The sequence below is a fragment of the Gavia stellata genome, chromosome 28 (genome assembly GCF_030936135.1).
Source record: "Gavia stellata isolate bGavSte3 chromosome 28, bGavSte3.hap2, whole genome shotgun sequence".
Classification (NCBI taxonomy): domain Eukaryota; kingdom Metazoa; phylum Chordata; class Aves; order Gaviiformes; family Gaviidae; genus Gavia; species Gavia stellata.
In genome coordinates, this window is record NC_082621.1 from 2,387,222 (window position 1) to 2,405,928 (window position 18,707).

Consider the following 18,707-nt stretch of genomic DNA (forward strand, 5'->3'; position numbering starts at 1 on the left):
TCCCTGCGGATCCCCAGGGCCATGGGGTGGCCCGGCGGTGGCCCGGAGCCCGGCAAAGCGTCTCACGGCCACGCCGGAGCCGGGCACGGAGGGGGCTGCGCGCTCCGGTGTGGGCGGGCCGCGAGAGGCTCCACAGCACATTCCTACTTTATATTTAAAGTCTATAAATAGCTATAAATATCTATATAACCCCCTTTGGAAGGTCCCTTTTTTCTATGGAGATTGTTGCCTTACGCTCCCCGCTCCCGATTACAAACACTGTGTATTGTGAGTGCTTTTTTTAATCTTTATTTAATTTCTCTGTAAGATGCTGCCCATCTTCTTGCCCCCCTTTTCTCCTAACATTTCTTTTCCAATACTGAAGAGGTTTTTTTCTCTCTGATGATTTCTCTTTCCCCACTTTTCTGTTTCCAAGTGACGTGGCGTTTCCTTTTGAATTTTGGGACTTCAGCCCCCTTTCCTCCCACCGTGTGCTGCCCGCCATCCCCACTGTGTATAGTGTACATTGTATCATAGATTATATTGCTTTTGTGTTTACTACATGTTTAAAAAACATATGGCTTGTTATTTTTGAGCTTTTAAATTAAACAAATCCACTTTATTTTTTAGTTGTAACTGCCCGAGATTGTTTTCTGGATTACGTGACAGATCTGTTATACTTTATTAACTGTAACTGGTTGGCCGGTGTGGAGTCAGCCGGCAGCTTTCCTTGCTAAATAAATTTAGTCACCAGAGGCAAATCCAGTGCAGCGTGTGCCACCGAGGGTCCTTTCTCTCCCAAGCCGGCATGGTGTGCGCCGTGGTGCTGGGCCGGGCACTGCCGCAACTGGGGCTGTGCCAGCTGCAGCTGGACATGCAGCAAGAGCCAACCACAGCGGTGAAGAGCTGAAGGCGAAACGCTCGGCATGGCTGCAGGGAGGGCGAGCTGCCGGCCTTCTCGGGCAGAAAGAAAGTGGGGTTTATTTACAGGAATCCCAAATATCACTGGAAATGAACTTATTTATGGGAAAACAGTCCTGGGCCGTGGCTGGACGCGTGGAGCTGCTGCTGTGTGCGGGAGCAGCTCTGCCCTCTGCACTGGGGGACCCCGGCACGACGACGCTGACCCTGTCACCGGCCGGTAAGACACGCGGCACCTGCATCTCCCTGCTCCAACCAGCCCTTGCTCCTTCCAGCACCCACTCCCCGCTGCTGGAGGGAGCAGGACATGTGGCCGTGGGCTCTCCCACCATGGGGATGTGGGGCTGAGCCAGCCGGTCTCCGTAGGGTCAATCCTCCAGTTGCAGCCCCTCTGTAAGCATGAGGGTGCAATCCCACCGTCCCCGTCATGTCCCTCCCTGTCCCCTCTCCCTGTCTGCGGCACCAGAGGGCTCCGGGCTCATGCCCCTGGGTGGCCAGAGGGCTGTGGCTGTCCCGTGGGTCTCAGCTCACTCCATCTTCACCACCATCTTCTTGACGGCCCGCCGGGACGTGCCGCACTTGCTGTTGATGACGGCATTGAAGTTGCAGCCGCGGCCGCACATCTTGGTGACGTACTCTGCGGGGTGGAGGGGGACCCGACCCCATTCATGGGTGGCACTGTGGCCTCTCCTGAGCCACCACCGCAGCTGACGCGGCACCGGGAGGGGACAAGGAACCCTGTCCCACGCCCCCCCCCCCGTCCCCTACCTTTGATGGCATTGACCACGGCCACAGGCAGGCGGAGTGGCCGCTCCATGGTGGTGTTGTTATGGGCGATGCGCTGCCCCGTGGCCGAGGACCGGGCCAGCGTCTCCCGCGAGAAGAAGTAATCGAGCAGCCGCCGGGTCATGAGCTTGGGCTTGTCGGTGGAGACCTGCGAGAGGTCGTCCAGTTGCGGGTGGGTGATGTAGACCCCTGAGTTGGGGACCAGCTCCAGTTTGGGCCTCCCGTTCTCCTGCGATGAGGGGGAGAGCTCTTGTCTGGGCCCTGGATGGAGCCTGGGGGACCCCCTGCTCTGTTCCCGGGCTCCCCTGGGGTACCCGGACCCCCCTCCATCCCTTGGGGACCCCATGGGCCACATCTCCTGTGCCCCAGGGGAACGCCTTTGTCCCCTCTGCTCCACCCACAGCACTGTGCCCAGTGGCACCCCAGGATTCTTGGTGGGATACCCGGAGCCCTGGTCAGCCCCCACCCACCTCGACGGGTGAGGCCCAGAGCGGGGTGCCGTCGGGCAGCGTGTCCCTCCCGCTCTCCTCCCAGAGGCAGGCGGTGTCGGCGAGCACGGCGGGGCTGCCGGCCCCCTCCTCGGTGCCCAGGCAGGGGGGGAAGCCGCCGGGCAGCCCTGCCCGCAGCGACCAGGCTGGGGGGCTCCGCGGGACGTTGGCTGGGGCACAGCCCTGCTCCCCGGGGCTGGGAGCGGAGAAGGGCTGGAGCCCCCCAACCTGTGGGGACAGAGGGGGGTTGGCTGGGCACGGGTGTCCCGCTCACCCCAGCGCTGGGTGACATGGGGTCCCCAGCCTCTGTGGGGTGAGGAGCTGCGTGGGTTGGGGACACAGGGGCAGAACTGTCCCCAGACCCCCACCCCACGGGAACTGAGACCCACCTGCGTGGCGGCGTCACTCTCCAGCAGCCCCACGAGCCCCTTGAGGAACTGGATGTTGCTGTCACTGACGCCTGCGGGGACAGGGAGAGGGCTCAGCCATGGGACACTGTCCCCAGGCAGTGGCAGGACCAGGCAGCTCCCCTCCATCTCCCACAGCCCTGCCAGCCTGTCCCTGTCCGCTTCCATCCCCCTGTCCCCGTTCACCCTTGTCTGTCCCAGTGCCACCCCACAAACTGTGTCTCCTTCCCAGCCCATGGTGGGGACACCCAGCCGTCGTCACCCTGCCTGCCCACTGCCGTTACCAATGCAGCCGGTGCCCGAGGCCAGCAGGGTCCCGGTGGCGGTGGCAGCGGTGGCAGCGGTGGCCAAGGTTCCCCCGCAGCCGCCCGCGGAGGAGAGCAGGTCGTTCTCCTCCTCCAGGCTGTGGACGTGGCTCCGGAGCTGCTGGTTCTCCAGCTCCAGCTGCCGAATACGGCGGTCGCGGCTCAGGACGGCCTCGTCTCGGGCTTCCAGCGCCCGCTGCAGCTCCCCCACCTCCGCCTCCAGCTCCCGCAGCAGCTGGGCGTACAGCCCCGTCACCCTGCCCACCCGTGGCCCCCGGCACCCCCCGGCACCCCCGGGCTCCCAGGGGCTCTCGGGTCCCCGCGGGTGGCTGGGGCTGGCCCGGGCGCCCAGGCTCAGCCGGGGTCTCTTCCTGGCTGTGGTGTCCTCAGCGAGCAGGAGGGCCCTGGGCACGGGGAGGGAATGGGGTCAGCGTTGGCTCCCCGGGGGTCACAGCCCCCTCCCCGCTTTGGGGATACGGGGGTGCCACCGGCGCTGGCACAGGGATGTGCCCCTGCCCCGTACCTGCTGCGGCCCGGGCTGGGTGCGGGGGGCTGCGGGGCCGTGGGGTCCTGGCCCCCCAGGTGCTTGTCCTCGTCCCGGGGCTCGGCCCCGCCGTCGGCCATCGGTGCCAGTGTCAGGGCGCACCGGCCCCCGGGCGCCTCGCCGGGGCCACGGGACCCCCCTCCTGCTCGGAGGGGACCTGGCGGGGGGACACGGGGTGGCCCCCCAGCACCCCTCTGCTCCCTGCCCCACCCTGCGCCCCCTGCCCACCCCATACCCACCTCCCCTTGTCCCTGCCGTGTCCCCTCCCTGTCCCTGTTCCCCTCCGTCCCCAGGGCCCTGCCTGTCCCCAGTGTCCCCTTGGGGCCACCTGGCAGCTCCCCTGCCCACCACCCACCTGCCTGGCCCGGCCCCCAAATCCCTGCCCCACAGGCCCCTGTCCCCTCAGTCCCGCCCCCCCCCTGTCCCCAGTGTCCCCCAGCCCCATGTCTTGTCCCCCACCTTCCCCGTCCCCAATGTCCCCAAACCCCTGTCCCCCCCGTCCCCCAGCCCCTGTCCCTTGTCACTATCCCCGCAGTGTCCCCCAGCCCCATGTCTTGTCCCCCACCTTCCCCGTCCCCAATGTCCCCAAACCCCTGTCCCCCCCGTCCCCCAGCCCCTGTCCCTTGTCACTATCCCCGCAGTGTCCCCCAGCCCCATGTCTTGTACCCCACCTTCCCCGTCCCCAATGTCCCCAAACCCCTGTCCCCCCTGTCCCCCAGCCCCTGTCCCTTGTCACTGTCCCCCCAGTGTCCCCCAGCCCCATGTCTTGTCCCCAACCTTCCCCATCCCCAATGTCCCCAAACCCCTGTCCCCCCCCGTCCCCCAGCCCCTGTTCCTTGTCACTGTCCCCCCAGCCCCATACCTTGTCCCCCACCTTCCCCATCCCCAATGTCCCCAAACCCCTGTCCCCCCTGTCCCCCAGCCCCTGTCACTATCCCCCCAGTGTCCCCCAGGCCCAAACATCCCGTCCCCACATTCCCTGTCCCCAATGTCCCCAAGTCCGTGTCCCCACAGCCCCTGTCCCCTCGGTGCGTCCCTCACCCCCCCGCCCCGGCCCCGGCCCCGGCCCCGCTCCCCTGCGCCCCCCGCCCCGGGGACGCTGTACCTTTAAGGGCCCCCGCATGTGCCTGTTTACAGCCCTGACACCACTTCCGGATCTCCGCGTCCCGCCCCCCCCTCCAATTGGCTGGCAGCTCTCCTCACCCCCTCCCTGCGGTGGGCGGGCTTCGCCGCTTTCTATTGGCTGCCTGGGTAGGCGTGGCCGGCTGCACCACGCCCTAGGGGCGGGGCGACGGTGGGGCCGCGGCGGGGGGGGGCCCGCGCGGTTTGGCTCCGCTCGGCTCCCGTGGGCCGCGGCCGGGATGGACCTGGGGCCGCTGCGGAAGAGCTACCGGGGGGACGCGGAGGTGGGGACGGGGGGCCCGGCGGGGGGGGGGGGACGGGGGGGCCCGGCTCCTGGGGGCGAGCGGGGGCGCGGGGCCCCCCCGACGTGGCTGTGTCCTGGGGCCGCGGTGACCCCCCAGGCTGTCCCCAAGGCCCGGCATGGCCCCCCCACCGAGCTGGTAGGGACCCTGGAACCGGGGTGACCCCCCCCCATCATGCTGGTTGTGCCCCTGGAAGTGGGGTGACCCCCCCGCAACCGGACCCCAAGGCCTGGGGTGACCCCCCCTTTCACATTGGCCGTGTCCCCAAGGCCTGGGGTGACCCCCCCCTTTCACATTGGCTGTGTCCCCAAGGCCTGGGGTGACCCCCCCCTTTCACATTGGCTGTGTCCCCAAGGCCTGGGGTGACCCCCCCCCCTTTCATGTTGGCCATGACCCCAAGGCCTGGGGTGACCCCCCCCTTTCATGTTGGCCGTGTCCCCAAGGCCTGGGGTGACCCCCCCCTTTCATGTTGGCTGTGTCCTCCCCCCCCTTTCACACTGGCTGTGTCCCCAAGGCCTGGGGTGACCCCCCCCCTTTCATGTTGGCCATGACCCGAAGGCCTGGGGTGACCCCCCCCTTTCACATTGGCTGTGTCCCCAAGGCCTGGGGTGACCCCCCCCTTCATGTTGGCCGTGTCCCCAAGGCCTGGGGTGACCCCCCCGCCTTCACCTTAGCTGTGTCCCCAAGGCCTGGGGTGACCCCCCCCCTTTCACGTTGGCTGTGTCCTCCCCCCCCTTTCACATTGGCTGTGTCCCCAAGGCCTGGGGTGCCCCCCCCCTCTTGCACTTGCTGCGCCCCCAGGCCTGGGGTCACCCCATCCCTTGTGCTGGCCGTGCCCTTGAGTCTGGTGTGTCCCCCCCCCAGTGCTGGCTGTGTCCCCAAAATCCAGGGTGCCCCCCCCTCACAGTGTCCCCTATGTCCCCAGGCCTTCGAGGAGCAGCACTTGGCCTCCCGCGACCCCATCCGGCAGTTTGGGGTCTGGTTCGAGGAGGCCATGGGGTGCCCGGCCGTCGGGGAGGCGAACGCCATGTGCTTGGCCACCTGCACCAGGTGAGGCCGGGGGGGGACACACGGGGACGGCGGGGGGGTCCCCTGGCCACCGCGGGGGGGACCTGTCATCGCCCCCCTTCTCCCGCCACAGGGACGGGAAGCCCTCGGCCCGCATGGTGCTGCTGAAGGGCTTCGGGCAGGATGGCTTCCGCTTCTTCACCAACCACGAGAGCCGCAAGGGGAAGGAGCTGGTGAGGGCTGCGGCCGTGGCGGGGGCTCCGGGGGGGTTCCCCGGGGGGTCGGCGGCTTTCCAGCCCCTTTGCGCCGGGGCTGAGGCTCTCGGAGAAGCAGTTTCTCTAATTTTTAAAGCTGGGAGCGACGCTGGTCTGCTGACAGCTCTCTTCTCTCTCCCGCCTCCGCGCCCCAGGACGCCAACCCTTTCGCTTCGCTCGTCTTTTACTGGGAGCCCCTCAACCGGCAGGTGAGCTGCGGCCCGCGGGGACGTTGGGGGGGGCCGGGGTCCCAGCCACTGGGGATGAGACGGGACGGGGGGTGCCCACGTTTTGGTGGGGAGAGTCAGGGGACGAGGCAGTTCCTCGCTCCGGAGCCCACGCAGCCCCTTCGGCACCCGTTGCCCAGAGCCCGGCTGACGGTGCCTGGCACAGGTACGGATTGAGGGCTCGGTGAAGCGGCTGTCAGAGGAGGAATCGGAGCGGTACTTCCATTCCCGCCCAAAGAGCAGCCAGATCGGGGCCGTCGTCAGCCAGCAGAGCACCGTCATTCCGGACAGGGAGGTGAGCGGCCGTCCCTTTCCCCATGGCAGCGCCCGGGAGGGGCTGGGAGAACCAGGGCTGCCCCGGCCACCCTCGTGTTCACCACCTTCCCCTTCCCCGCAGTATTTAAGGAAGAAGAACGCGGAGCTGGAGGAGCGGTACAGGGAGACGACGGTGCCGAAACCAGCGTACTGGTGAGTCGCAGGGGCTGCGGGCAGGGTGCTGCGTGTCAGCAGGGTCCGCTTGAAGCCCTGTGTTTCTCTACCAGGGGGGGCTACATCCTGCAGCCAGACGTCATGGAGTTCTGGCAGGGCCAAACCAACCGCCTGCACGACCGCATCGTCTTCCGACGCCTGCGGGACTGCTCGGCCCCCCTGGGAGACATGACACACCAGGGAGAGGGCGAATGGGTCTTTGAGCGCTTCGCCCCGTGAGACTGCCAGCGTCTCCGGCTGCGTTCGCCCGATCGGGAGCGTCACCCGTGCCAAAGCTGCCCGCCTGTCCCGCATCGTGCCCCGGGGAACGGGGCTGGCCTCGCTCTGCCCTGCCCTGGGAGACACGTGCTGAGCTCCGGGGTGCTGGTCCAGCCCCAGAGACTCTCATCTCCCTTTGCTTCTCCCTTGGGTGGGCGAGAGCCGCAGGTCCCACGGACCATCTGCTTCCCCCTGCCAGCACGTGGGGAGTGAGCGCTCCCAGTGCTGCTGGTGCTTAATTAATCATGTTAATGATCGTGGAGGGACCAAGAAAGACCCCAGCGAACCCCCTGCCCGTGCCCTGCCACTGCCACCGCTTGTGCCTCGTGTTTTAGCTCGAAGTGTGCAATGTGCTCCATCTGTGCGATAACTTACTGAATTGTGGCTTTAATGTCAGCAGTCTGTGCAATAAGTTATTTAATTGCAGCTTTAAAGTCACCACTGTGTCACCGGTGTTTGTGGCTGGCTGTGTGTGTTGCCACCAGCGCACCCCATCTCCCCGGGGCCGTGGGACCCCAACCCTGCTTGTTCAGGGGGGGCTGAGCTGGTGCTGCTCCCTGTCCCCCCCCCCAGCTGCCTGTCTGAGCATGGAAAAAATAAATCCCGATCGGCACAGAGCCGTGCAGTGGGTTTGGGTTAATATTTACCTGCACAGGGCCAGGCTGCGCTCTCTGGCAGGTGGAGCTCGGTGCAGCCGGGGATCCCGGCCCGCGGACCTGGCAGAGGGTGGTGGCAGCCCTCGGTCCCCTGGGTCGCATCCCAGTGAAACCGGGCTCCGATAACCTTTGCCCTCTCTGGCTCCGTGGTTGCTCTCCCAGTCACTAGCTCTTGGGGCAGGATCACGCCTCGGGGCTTCGCCGTGGCTGGGGGGTCCTCCGGCGGGTTCCCAGCCGTGCCGTGCCAGGCAAAGCCCTGCGGTGGGTGGCAGCGGGAGGTGATGGTGGGGAGGTCGGCTCCGGGATGGGGGGAAGCCGGGTTAGGCGGCTGCGGAGGGTGTCACACACCTTCTGTCACAGACTCACTCGGTGGCCTTGGTCCCTCCTAGCTGCCCTCATCCCTTGAGGAGAGCCACCATGGTGGGATGGGAGGGGACGGCATAGGGACGATGTCACCTCAAGGGGACAGCGGAAGGTGGCAGCTTGATGTCCCAAGAAGGAGCTGAGGGCTTTGCTGGGGGTGGGGATGGCAGCACAGCCAGGTCTCCCACACATCCCGGCTTTAGGAGCGTGGCGGGAGCCCAGATACCACTGTGACGGGTGTAAATGAGCCGATCGGTGCTGGCTGCGTGCCGACGGCTCTTCTCCTCCCCGCTCCCTCCCTTCTCTCTCTCCGGCAGGATCCCTCCGGTGCTGCCAGCCCGGGACAAAGAGCAGCCTGTGAGCCGGCGGGTGCGGGCAGAGCAAACAGAGCGGAGGGCGGGGGCCGCGGGGGCCCGGGCCGCCCTGGCACAGAGTTTGTGCCGGGGAACGGGGGGGGTTGGACTCTGGTGCTTGGCACCGTCCGGCTTTTGTAATAGCTGGGAAGTGGTTGCTCCTGTTGATTGCAGGCACGGCTGCGCCCTGCTCCCTAGGGAGGGCACCCCGGGCAGGAAGCGCTGGTGACGGCCACCCCCCCCGTGCCCCCCTCTCCGTGGGGCCAGGGATTCCCTGCGTTGGCGGTGGCTGGCACTGCTCCCCACCGGGGACCCAGAAGGGACCCACAGCCCTCCCACCCTTCCAGGCTGGGGCTGGGGGGTCCACTGAGCTCTCCCCCTGCCCGCGCCCCTGAGCTGCCTTTCCTTCCAGACCTGGTTTATTAACAACGGTTAATTATCAGCAGTCGCGAGAGCTGACTAAAGGCTCAGCTTCCAACAACCCGAACAAACACTGGGGCTGCAAGATCAGCTGTGGCGGCTGCCCCCAGGGTCCACTCTGGCACCATGGTCCACCCTCCCCTTCCAGGAGCAAGGAATGATTCCCGGATGCGAGTGGGAATACCGCTCCTCCTGGAAAGCCCGGAGCCCTCCACGATCCCCATGGAGGCAGCTCGCGGGGGGACTTTGCCCATGGGGTTGTTCCCTCAGGGCAGGGAAGTGTCTCATCCCCTGGTTTGGGAGCGACTGCTGGCAAGGATGCGGCGTTGGTGGCTCTGCCCGTGGCCACGCGGCCCCTTCGGCTCGGGAGACGAGCAGGGGGTCCCCTGGTCTCGCCCCCGCGGGAATGATGGGCAGGAGGGGATCGGGAATGGGATCGGGGCCGTCGCACTCAGGGAGGAGCTGGGTGAACGATGGGCTCCAGTGGTCCACGGCAAGCAGCCAAGCTGGGGTGAGCGTCCTCGTCCCAGTATGAACCAGTCAGCCTCGGGGGGCTCCCCCTGCCCGCGGGGGGCTGAGAGGGACGGGCTGTGCCTAGCTCCGCTCCCTGGTTCTCCCTCTGCCCCGGGGGTGCCTTGAGCCCGGGCGGCTGCGATTAAACAGGGTCCTTGCTTCTCCCTTAAATAAACTCCAGTACGAGTCCTTTCTCCTTCCGAAGCCCCATGGTCCGGCGTCCCTGGGAGGGATGGAGCCGAGCCGGCCCGGGTAGCCGCTGGCAGTAGCCGGAGGGTGACAACTGGCTGGGTCATTTCTCCTCCCGCTCGCTGGCGGTGCAGAGGTTGGGGTTCTCGGCCAGCGTCGCCCGCACTTTCTTCTTCTCCTTGAAGCGTCCCGAGTTGGAGACCTTGACGTGTTTGCCCTTGCTGCTCTTGTCCACGATCTTCTCCAGGCGGGCGGTGAAGCCGGGCGGCCCCTCCTCGCCCGGCCCCTCCTGGCTCTCGCTGTCAGCGGCAGCGTGGCTGTCGGGGCTCTCGTACAGCACCGTAGGCGCCGACCGGCGCTTCCGCAGGAAGGTCAGCTTCCACCAGCCGTGGCTGTCGGCCATCGCCGCCAACCCCTGAAATGGAGGTGGGGATCATACTCCCTCCGGGGGGGTGTCCCTTGGCCCCCCCAGCCCTGCCATCTGGGAGCGGACGGGGATGGACAAGGGACATGGGGTTGCTGATTTGGCAGCGCGGGCGGGGAGCCCGGTGCCACGTTTGCCAAAGGCGGCTCTGGCGCTTTCCCGCCGTCTCTGCTGGGATGCTCGTGGTAGGCGCCGGGGGGGCTGCGTGGGGCTGGGGGGCCTAGGGTAGGAGGACCCCGCAGGTGCCGGGAGGGGATGCTCGGGTGAGTCGGGCATTGCCGAGCCTGGGGGAAAGGCTGCTGGCACCGCCGGGAGCTGCTGTATCAGCTGCGTGTCGCAGGGCAGGGAGGGAGCCCAGTAAGCAAACAGGAACAGGAACTGGGAAGCAGGTGGGAGCTGGGGACATGCTGAGGTCCCTGCCGGGGGGGTCACCACCCACTGCACCCCGAGGTCAGGCTTTTCCCCTTGCCCAGCCCTGCCTGAAGGGACAGGCAGGAGCATTGGTGGGCCCCCGGCCACTGCCGGGAAGGCTCCGGTGCTGAGCGTGGCTCCGGGGCAGGGACGGGGAAGGCGGCTCCCGAGCGGAGGAGCCAAACGCTTCCCCAGCAGCGGGCAGGGAGGGGATTCCCAGCGCCCCATCTCGGGAGCCAGCGTAGCTCCATGCCCCCGTGGTGCTCGGCCATGACCGACCCCTGCCCGGCTCCTCCAGGGTGGTTCCTCCGGCATCGCTTTCAGGTGCCAGGGCAGGGGGACAAGGACGCCGAGACTGGGGCCGCCACCCCAGGGAAGACAGCTGGTGGCCCCCGGGCTGGTTTTCCATGTCCCCCCCCCAATGCCATGTCCCCGCCTGCCCCCTCCTTGTGCCAGAGCTGAGCAGAACCCGTCACCGAACCACAACCATGCCGTGACCCCCGGCTGGCAGCGAGGGTTTCCACGTCCCACTCCCCACCGCGGGCACCCCATCCGTGTACCTGCGCCTCCCACGCCTCCGCTGCGGCCGCCCAGCCGGGGGTGCCGGGGCGGCTCCGGTTGGGGTGCGCAGGCAGGTGCCGTCTACCTGCCGCTGCCCCCGTTTGCTCCCCGTCAAGGTGAACCCGCGATCAAACCCCTCCTGCCTGAGCAAACAGCAGGGCCGGGCCAGGGCACGGTTGAATATTCATGACGGGGGAACCCAGGGCTGAGCCCCGACGGCGGCTGCCAGCCCTCGGCGGCTCCGGGTGCTGGCAGTGACCGTGGCAGCGGGCTGGGCTCGTTGCCCCTTTGGCCTCGAGGGCAGGTCCCCAGCGGGTGCTGGGGCGGCACATGGCACGTGTTTTGGGCAGACAGGAGTTAAGGGCAGCCGGCGGGAGCGTGGCTCCGACTTTCGGTGGGATTAGCCGAAACCAGCGGCTGGCTGGCCAGGCTGCCAGACCGGTTCCTGCTTCCCGCTTCTCCCCGCCGCCGCCGGCCGGCTCCTTCTGCCCCGCGGGCACCCGCCGAGCTGTCCCCATGCTGCCACCACCCTGCTCGGCCACCGCCGGCTCTGGTGACGGGGGCGATGCCACAAGAGACCGAGGAAGAGAGCTGCCATCTTGCCCCCACGCGAGGACACGGCTCGTGGGGTCACGTCCCATGGGGACACGCCGGCTTGGGGCTGGGTGGCACCCATGGGTCACCCCGCAGCGAGGACATCGCTGGGGTGCTGGAGGCAGCAGCTCCCCCAAGTCCCGTGGGCACCCCAGGGTGGCTGCTCCCAGCAGGCAGGTCCCCAACGGATCCTGCTTTGTCCTGGGGCACCCAACGGTCCCTGAGGGATCTGGGATCTGCCCTGGGCCCCCCCAGGGATCCCCAAGAGACCCGGGATACCCTCTGGGGTGGCTGTTGGTCCCAGGGGGACCCTGGCTCTGTCCTGGGGCACCCAATGGTCCCTGAGGGACCTGGGATCTGCCCTGGGCCCCCCCAGGGATCCCCAAGAGACCCGGGATACCCTCTGGGGTGGCTGTTGGTCCCAGGGGGACCCTGGCTCTGTCCTGGGGCACCCAATGGTCCCTGAGGGACCTGGGATCTGCCCTGGGCCCCCCCAGGGATCCCCAAGAGACCCGGGATACCCTCTGGGGTGGATGTTGGTCCCAGGGGGACCCTGGCTCTCTCCTGGAGCACCCAATGGTCCCTGAGGGATCTGGGATCTGCCCTGGGCCCCCCCAGGGATCCCCAAGAGACCCGGGATACCCCCTGGGGTGGCTGTTGGTCCCAGGGGGACCCTGGCTCTGTCCTGGGGCACCCAATGGTCCCCGAGGGATCTGGGATCCCCTCTAGGGGCAACTGGGAATCCCCACTGGATCTGGGATCTGCTTGCGGGCCTGCCAGGGATCTCTGAGGGAGCCAGGGTCCCCTTAGGCGCGGCTGGGGCCCCCACGGTCCTGCGGGACCAGAGATCTGCCGGGGGGGACCCCGGGGAGCCCCGAGGGATCCTCCTTGGTGATCCGCTGCACTGCGCATGCGTCCGCGGCGTCCCCTCCGTTTCACCCTCCTAGCCCGTTCCGATTGGTCGGCGGCGCCTCCTCCCCCCGCCTCCTCCTAGCCAATGGGGACGCCGGCACGTGGCGCTGTCGCTGTGTCGCTCCCTTCTGATTGGTAGCAGGGCGGGGCCGTTGGACCAATCGCGTTTTGATTGGCTGAGATGCAGAGGACGCGCCTGGGGATTGGCTGAGGCGGGGAGGGGCGCGGAGATCGGGCGGGGGAAAGCGGAAGCGGAGCGGCGGCGGGCGGCATGCAGGTGGGGGGGCCGGGCCCCGGAGCGGGGGGGTCCAGGCCTCGGCTGGGCCCCGCCGGGCCCTGACGCGTCCCGCCGCCCTTCGCCTCCCCGTAGGTCTCTCCCCAGGACTACCAGAACGTGCCCATCGACATCCAGACCGGCAAGCTCCTGGGTACGGCAGCCCGGGCCCGACCTCCACCGTGCGGGACCCCCCAGGGTGGGCAGGGGCCTGTGGGGGGGGGGCGGTGCCGGGACTCCCCGGCGGGCGGGGACGGGGTGGCACCGGTCACTCGTGTCCCTCTTCCCCGGGAGGGTTTGTCACCCCGCCGCGTGGCAGCTCATGGCCCCAGCGCCGCCCTCCTCGGTGCCGTGTTGGGTTGTCCCAGCCCAGGCTGCAGCGGGGTGACCCCCCCCCACCCCGCCCCGACCCCCCCTTTCTCCTCCAGCCCTTCCCAGGGGAAGGAGCCGGGACTTTATCCCTGTGTTCTGCTCCTCTGGTGGGGACGGGACGCACAGGGAGCCGGTCTGCCAGCGCCTCTGCTCCCTGCCGCCCTTTGGCATCGCAGGGCAGCCCGGGGGGGTGACCCTCTCCCCGAGGCCCCTCTCCCAGCCGACCCCCCTGTTTCCCTCTCTCCCACCCTCCTCGCAGACTGGCTGGTGGACCGGAGACATTGCAACCTGAAATGGCAGAGCCAGGTGCTGGCCATCCGCGAGAAGATCAACGCGGCCATCCGAGACATGCCAGAGAACGAGGAGATAAAGCAGCTGCTGGCGGGGGCCTGTGAGTGGAGCCTGGGGTCAGGGTGCCCCAGGAGAGATGGGACACGGGCAGCCAGGGCGGGTGTTGCACCGGGAGCCTGTTCCCGAGGGTTGGGTTATGGCAACCTCCCCCTGGCCGAGGAGGAGATGGGGAGTCGGTGGCACAGCTCCTTCTGAGACCTGCGCACCCTGGGCTGAGCTGGGAGAGGGTGGCACCCAGCAGACATCCCGGTGACCACGTCCCTCCCTCCGATGCAGACCTGCACTACTTCCACTGCCTGAGGATCCTGGAGATCCTCAAGGGCACTGAGGCTTCCACCAAGAACCTCTTTGGACGCTACTCGTCCCAGCGCATGAAGGTGAGCTTGGGCCTGGGGGCATGTGGCCGGTGCTGGCTGCCTTGTTCGCAGCCTCCCCCACCCTCTGCTTCCTCCTCCCCAGGACTGGCAGGAGATTGTGTCCCTCTACGAGAAGGAGAACACCTACCTGGGTAAGGCAGCTCTGGCTGCGGGCGGGCTCCGGAGGGCCCTTGGAGGGTATCGGTGGGAGGCTTTCAGTCTCCAAACTGGGATGAGGATGGGGTGGGCAGGGAAAGAGGCAGGACGTGATGGGCCACCAAGTCCCACCGAGGTGAGGGCCCCGAGCTGGCTCTGCTGCGCGGCTTGGAAAGCAGCCGAGGTGTTGGGGCACCCCGAGGGCCTCGTGGGTGACTGGCATGGCTTCTTGGCACCCCCGCTTTCCCCCCCTGCAGCCGAGCTCGCCAGCCTCCTGGTGCGCAGCATCAGTTACGAGATCCCCTCGCTGAGGAAGCAGATCAGCCGGTGCCAGCAAGCCCAGCAGGACTTCGCCCGCCGTGAGGAGGAATGTCAGCTGGGGGCGGCCGAACTGCGGGAGCGATTCTTCGCCTCCTGCAAGCAGTACGGCATCACTGTGAGTCCCTGCAGCCAGCCCTGCTGCGGAGGGGGTCCTGCTGTGCCACCTCCCTCCCCAAAGCAGCCCCCAGACACCTGCGTTTGGCCTCAGCAGGACTCAAGCTGGGACCACGTGTTCCATATGATGTCCCCACAGTGCCACCTTACCTGTGGGAGGAGCTGGGGGGGGTGTAGGGTGACCCCACAGCGCTCTGTCCCCTTCCTGCCCACATCTAGCTCTGCAAGCAGAGGGTGAAGCCGCCCTGGGGGTGCTTTGGCTGCCAGCCTCCCTGCCCTGACACGTCCTCTGTCCCCAGGGTGACAACGTGCGCCAGGAGCTGCTGGCCTTGGTGAAGGACCTGCCGTCGCTGCTGTCCGAGATCGGGGCGGGAGCAAGCGCGCTCTCCGAGGCCATCGAGCTGTACCAGGCCTGCGTGGAGTTTGTGTGCGAGAGGTGGGCAGGGGGTGGGTGTGGGGGCACAGGGATAGACCCCCACAACTCCTCTCGCCGTGTGTGGGGACAGCGGGTTGGGCTGGTGGCTGCGCCCAGGCTGGGGCTCTCCCAGAGGGACCCTGGTGGGGTTGGGGGTGCTGGGGAGTCCCCACTTTGTACCTGGCACTGATGTCCCCACGGTGGCCGCCAGTTCCGCAGAGCTGGTGGTGCCCCTGCTGCGGCACGTGGGGAAGAGAGGCAACACGACCGTCTACGAGTGGAGGACGGGGCTCCAGCCCCTGCGGGTGGAGCGGCCGGAGGTGGAGGAGGTGCCGGAGCAGCCGAAGGAGGATACGGTACGTCCTGGCCAGCCGGGGCCGAGCTGTGGTGCTGGGGAGAGCCCCAGCTGGCTCTGCCACGTGTCGGTTAGGGTTAGTCTCTTTGCCCCCCGGGGTTTCAGGGGGTCTGTTGTCCTTCTCCCCACAGATCGACTGGGGAGACTTCACGCTGGAGCCAACCAGGGTGGATGATGGTGCCGCTGCCGATGGGGGAGCCCAGGGCGAGGAGATCGACTGGGGGATCACGCTAGAGCCCGATCCCCAGGTGCGTGGCCCCTGGCTGTGCGATTCTGGGGTCTGGCCCTGCTCCAGGGCTGGGCTGGGGACCTGGGGGTGTCCCGAGCACCGCCATCTCACAGGGTGCCCTTTCTTTTGCAGCAGGATGACGGCATTGACTTGGGAGATGGTCAAAGCGAGGAGGTGCAGATCACAGTGCTGGAGGCTGGCACTGAGGGTGAGCACGGCTACAAAGAGACACAGGGGGGTCCCAGTGGATGGCAGGCAGCACCCACCCTGCCTTTACTCCCCCTTCCCTGCCTGCGGTGACCCCGGGCACCCTAGCTGTCCACAAAGGCCTGTTGGGGACAGAGCAGAAGGCAGCACAGTGCTGGGCAGGTGCCTGTTGGGTGCTGGGTGGGCAGGAGCAGGGCCCTGACCCCACTAAACAGTGCCGTGGGGTGATGCTGAGCACCCTGTATGGGATGAGTTGGGGTGGGGGCTATGACCAGACTGTCTGAGCCGTAGAGAACCCTTTCCCGCTGCTTCCCTGCCCTGCTCACCCCCAGCTCATCCCCCAGTGCCTGAGGGAGTTGCCTGCGGCTCTGACGCCCTGACACTCCTGGAAAACACCGAGACCCGGAGCCAGTTCATTGACGAGCTCATGGAGGTGAGTACGGTGCCTCAGCCAGGGCTGGAGCTGGGTAAGGGGCAGCTCTGCTGTCATCCCACCGCAAGGATGGCAGTACCCGAGTGTCCCCCTGCCCTGTCCCCGCAGCTGGAGCTGTTCCTGTCCCAGCGCTTGGAAGAGATGGAGGAGGAGGCCGATATCGTGGCCGTGAGCCAGTTCCAGCTGGCCCCTGCCGTGCTGCAGGGCCAGACCAGCGCCCGCGTGGGCTCCCTCCTGGCCACCACCCGGGCTCTGCTGGGCCAGCTCTGCACCCGCAGCATGCAGCACCTCTTCATGATACTTGCCTCCCCCAGGTCCTCGCTCGCGGCGGGGAGGGTGAAAAACAGGGTGTCAGGGCTGGTTGGGACCATGATGGCTCTGTGGGGCAGATCTGGAGCAGGAGATGGAGGTGTCCTGGAGTGGGGATGGCACCTGGGTGGGCGATGGGGGTGACAGAGGTCCTGGCTCTCCCCAAACAGGTACGTGGACCGCGTGAGCGAGCTGCTGCGGCAGAAGCTGAAGCAGGCGGAGCTGCTGCTGGCCAAGAAGGAGCTGATGAGCCAGAAGCGGCAGGAGGCCCTGGCAGAGCAGGGCGCCTTGGAGCCCAAGCTCGACCGTCTGCTGGAAAAGACCAAGGAGCTCCAGAAGCTGGTGAGGGAGGGAAGTGGACCCCACTGGGATGCCTCAGGGCCCCCACCTTTGCTCCCCGCACTCCCTGACCGCCCCCCCTGCCTCTGTCTTGCAGATCGAGGCCGATGTCTCCAAGCGTTACAGCGGGCGGCCGGTGAACCTGATGGGTGTCTCCCTGTGAGCCCCCTGGGACAGGTGCCCAGGGAGAGGGGCAGGGTGGGGTCCTGCTCCCCAGGCCCCCCCATTCACAGCCCTGGGGTGCTGTTAATGAGCTGCAGCCTCGCTGGGGGGTGGATGTTGCTAAATAAAGCCGAAGCCCTTCTCCCACTCATCGAGCTGGACTTCGGGGGGGAGAGGAGCCCCTAAATCCCCTGCTGTGGGTCGATCCCCGGGGTGTGTGGGCCCTAGGGTGACCCCAGGGACCCGGGAGCCCTATGTCCTGTCCTTGGGGTGGTCCTCACGGGGGGCTCTCCCTGCCAGCGGGAAGAGCTGCCCCCCGGGGCTGACAGCCCTTGCCAGGGGGGCCGCAGTGGGGTGGCGGGGGGGGGGTGGGGGGTGGGCGATTCGATTTTAATTTCATAGCAGAGCAGTTGATTCATGGCTGGTTGTCGCCGCCGGTGACGCCTGTAATGACTTTCCATCACCATGAAAAGTGGAGTGACATCGCTCATTATTCCTGCCGCTCGTTATCGCTGCGGAGGGGGGGGGCCCCCCGCCCCTGCCGGACAGTGAGCGATGGCCCCCATTAATCACCCCCCCGCCCCCAGGCACCACCGCCCCCCATCCCTTCCCATCAGCCAGTGGGAGGGCAGAGCCTGGCCATACTGGGCTGTACTGGGATATACTGGGCTGGGTGAGGCTGGAGCCCCCCAGCATCTCCTGGGCGGGGCTTGCCACACCCACTGCACGTCATGCATTGCATACGGCCCCCTAGACAGGCCATTGGTCGCTGTACCTCTCTTGTCCCGCCCCCTGCCACCTTGCAGTTGCTCGTTGGTTTGGCTCTGCTGTGGGTCCACCCTCCCCCGAGGGTGCTCTGTGGGGCAGGAGGGTCCCTCAGGGGGTCCCATTGTCCCCACCGGCTGTGGGCATGGGGCACAGGGGCTCCCATCCCCATGGGGTCTGGGGGATCCTGACCCCATGGGATCCAGCTGTGGGGCTGTGGGGGCTCCTGCCCCATTGCATCAGGGGTACCCTGTCCCCTGTGGGGACCCTGTACCAGTCGGCACCCACGCAAGACGTGGGGCTGTGTGGGATCCTCTCCCTGTCCCCACTGGCTGTGGGGCCCTGGGGGGCATCACGGGGATGTCCCAGCCCAGCTCCAGCTCTCGCACCCCACGCTTCCGTCCCCCCCGTGTCGTGACAGCTCTGCTCGGCGGCGTGTGGCCACCGCTGTGCCACCGCCACGGTGGTGACGTGGGTGAAGGTCACGGAGAGACAGCCCAGCTTCGGGGGGCCCCTCATTACCCCACTAACGGTGATTAACGGGCAAATTAAATGGTGTCTGTAACTCCTCACTGCCTGGGGATGGAGCTGGGAACCGTGGAGGGTCCGTTCCCCCCCCTCGAGGCCAGTGGGGTCTGGGGGGGGGGTCCCCATTCTCCTGGGGCAGAGGGCGCTCAGCATTGGGTCTGGGGGGAACCAGTGCAGCCGTGGGGTCACCATCGCCATTGTCTCCATAGCGAGCGGCAGGAAAGGCATCCGGCACGGGGGGGTCCGCTCCATAAAGCCCCCTTTATCCACCCACCCCGCTGGAACTAACGTCCCCCCGCTGTGGGGCTGCCGCCTGGCCCCTGACCCCACCGGCCCCCCAGCCGGCCCCACAGGTCACGGTGGCCAGGCCAGGGGCAGAGGGCAGTGCCGCCTCCGGAGGTCACGGCTGGCGGGGGGGCCGGGGGCTTTAATGGGGAATTAAATGAGTCGGTGGCAGCGGGGAGGCCGGTGGTGCCCCCCGCGCACCCCTCCGCCCGCCGTGATGCACCGGGTGCACCCGCCGCCCGGGGCGGCC

The 18,707-nt window shown here is 67.4% G+C and overlaps 4 protein-coding genes across 4 annotated transcripts; 2 read left to right on the plus strand and 2 right to left on the minus strand.

Moving 5' to 3' along the window:
* Positions 1-212: 212 nt before the first annotated feature.
* On the minus strand, positions 213-3,510 carry LOC132319371 (uncharacterized). The gene is made up of 6 exons (XM_059830167.1): positions 3,410-3,510; positions 2,866-3,290; positions 2,564-2,634; positions 2,157-2,402; positions 1,669-1,915; positions 213-1,537 (listed from the first exon to the last, which is right to left on the minus strand). The coding sequence occupies exons 1-6, from the start codon at positions 3,508-3,510 to the stop codon at positions 1,428-1,430; spliced, it is 1,200 nt and encodes a 399-aa protein (XP_059686150.1). The 3' UTR covers positions 213-1,427.
* Positions 3,511-4,788: 1,278 nt separating this feature from the next.
* PNPO (pyridoxamine 5'-phosphate oxidase) lies at positions 4,789-7,707 on the plus strand. Its single transcript, XM_059830552.1, has 7 exons — positions 4,789-4,836; positions 5,780-5,904; positions 5,996-6,095; positions 6,272-6,325; positions 6,510-6,638; positions 6,741-6,811; positions 6,886-7,707. The coding sequence occupies exons 1-7, from the start codon at positions 4,792-4,794 to the stop codon at positions 7,049-7,051; spliced, it is 690 nt and encodes a 229-aa protein (XP_059686535.1). The 5' UTR covers positions 4,789-4,791; the 3' UTR covers positions 7,052-7,707.
* Positions 7,708-9,687: 1,980 nt separating this feature from the next.
* Positions 9,688-9,987, minus strand: PRR15L (proline rich 15 like). Its single transcript, XM_059830620.1, has one exon. The coding sequence runs from the start codon at positions 9,985-9,987 to the stop codon at positions 9,688-9,690; it is 300 nt and encodes a 99-aa protein (XP_059686603.1).
* A 2,770-nt stretch (positions 9,988-12,757) lies between these two features.
* On the plus strand, positions 12,758-17,040 carry CDK5RAP3 (CDK5 regulatory subunit associated protein 3). The gene is made up of 14 exons (XM_059830495.1): positions 12,758-12,763; positions 12,857-12,914; positions 13,392-13,523; positions 13,760-13,860; positions 13,943-13,991; positions 14,253-14,431; positions 14,730-14,866; positions 15,057-15,201; positions 15,332-15,448; positions 15,562-15,637; positions 15,981-16,069; positions 16,178-16,383; positions 16,549-16,720; positions 16,815-17,040. The coding sequence occupies exons 1-14, from the start codon at positions 12,758-12,760 to the stop codon at positions 16,878-16,880; spliced, it is 1,533 nt and encodes a 510-aa protein (XP_059686478.1). The 3' UTR covers positions 16,881-17,040.
* The last annotated feature ends 1,667 nt before the right edge of the window (positions 17,041-18,707 follow it).

Bases quoted from the DNA above. Each gene is read 5' to 3' on its own strand.
- LOC132319371 (XM_059830167.1), bottom strand. From the start codon at position 3,510: ATGGCCGACGGCGGGGCCGAGCCCCGGGACGAGGACAAGCACCTGGGG. The intron at 2,403-2,563 runs GTGGGTCTCAGT...CTGTCCCCACAG, and splicing joins AGAGTGACGCCGCCACGCAG to GTTGGGGGGCTCCAGCCCTT. The intron at 1,538-1,668 runs GTAGGGGACGGG...TCCACCCCGCAG, and splicing joins CGTGGTCAATGCCATCAAAG to AGTACGTCACCAAGATGTGC.
- PNPO (XM_059830552.1), top strand. From the start codon at position 4,792: ATGGACCTGGGGCCGCTGCGGAAGAGCTACCGGGGGGACGCGGAG. The intron at 6,096-6,271 runs GTGAGGGCTGCG...TCCGCGCCCCAG, and splicing joins GCCGCAAGGGGAAGGAGCTG to GACGCCAACCCTTTCGCTTC. The intron at 6,812-6,885 runs GTGAGTCGCAGG...TTTCTCTACCAG, and splicing joins GTGCCGAAACCAGCGTACTG to GGGGGGCTACATCCTGCAGC.
- PRR15L (XM_059830620.1), bottom strand. From the start codon at position 9,987: ATGGCCGACAGCCACGGCTGGTGGAAGCTGACCTTCCTGCGGAAGCGC.
- CDK5RAP3 (XM_059830495.1), top strand. The intron at 13,992-14,252 runs GTAAGGCAGCTC...CCCCCCCTGCAG, and splicing joins GAAGGAGAACACCTACCTGG to CCGAGCTCGCCAGCCTCCTG. The intron at 16,384-16,548 runs GTCCTCGCTCGC...CTCCCCAAACAG, and splicing joins ATGATACTTGCCTCCCCCAG to GTACGTGGACCGCGTGAGCG.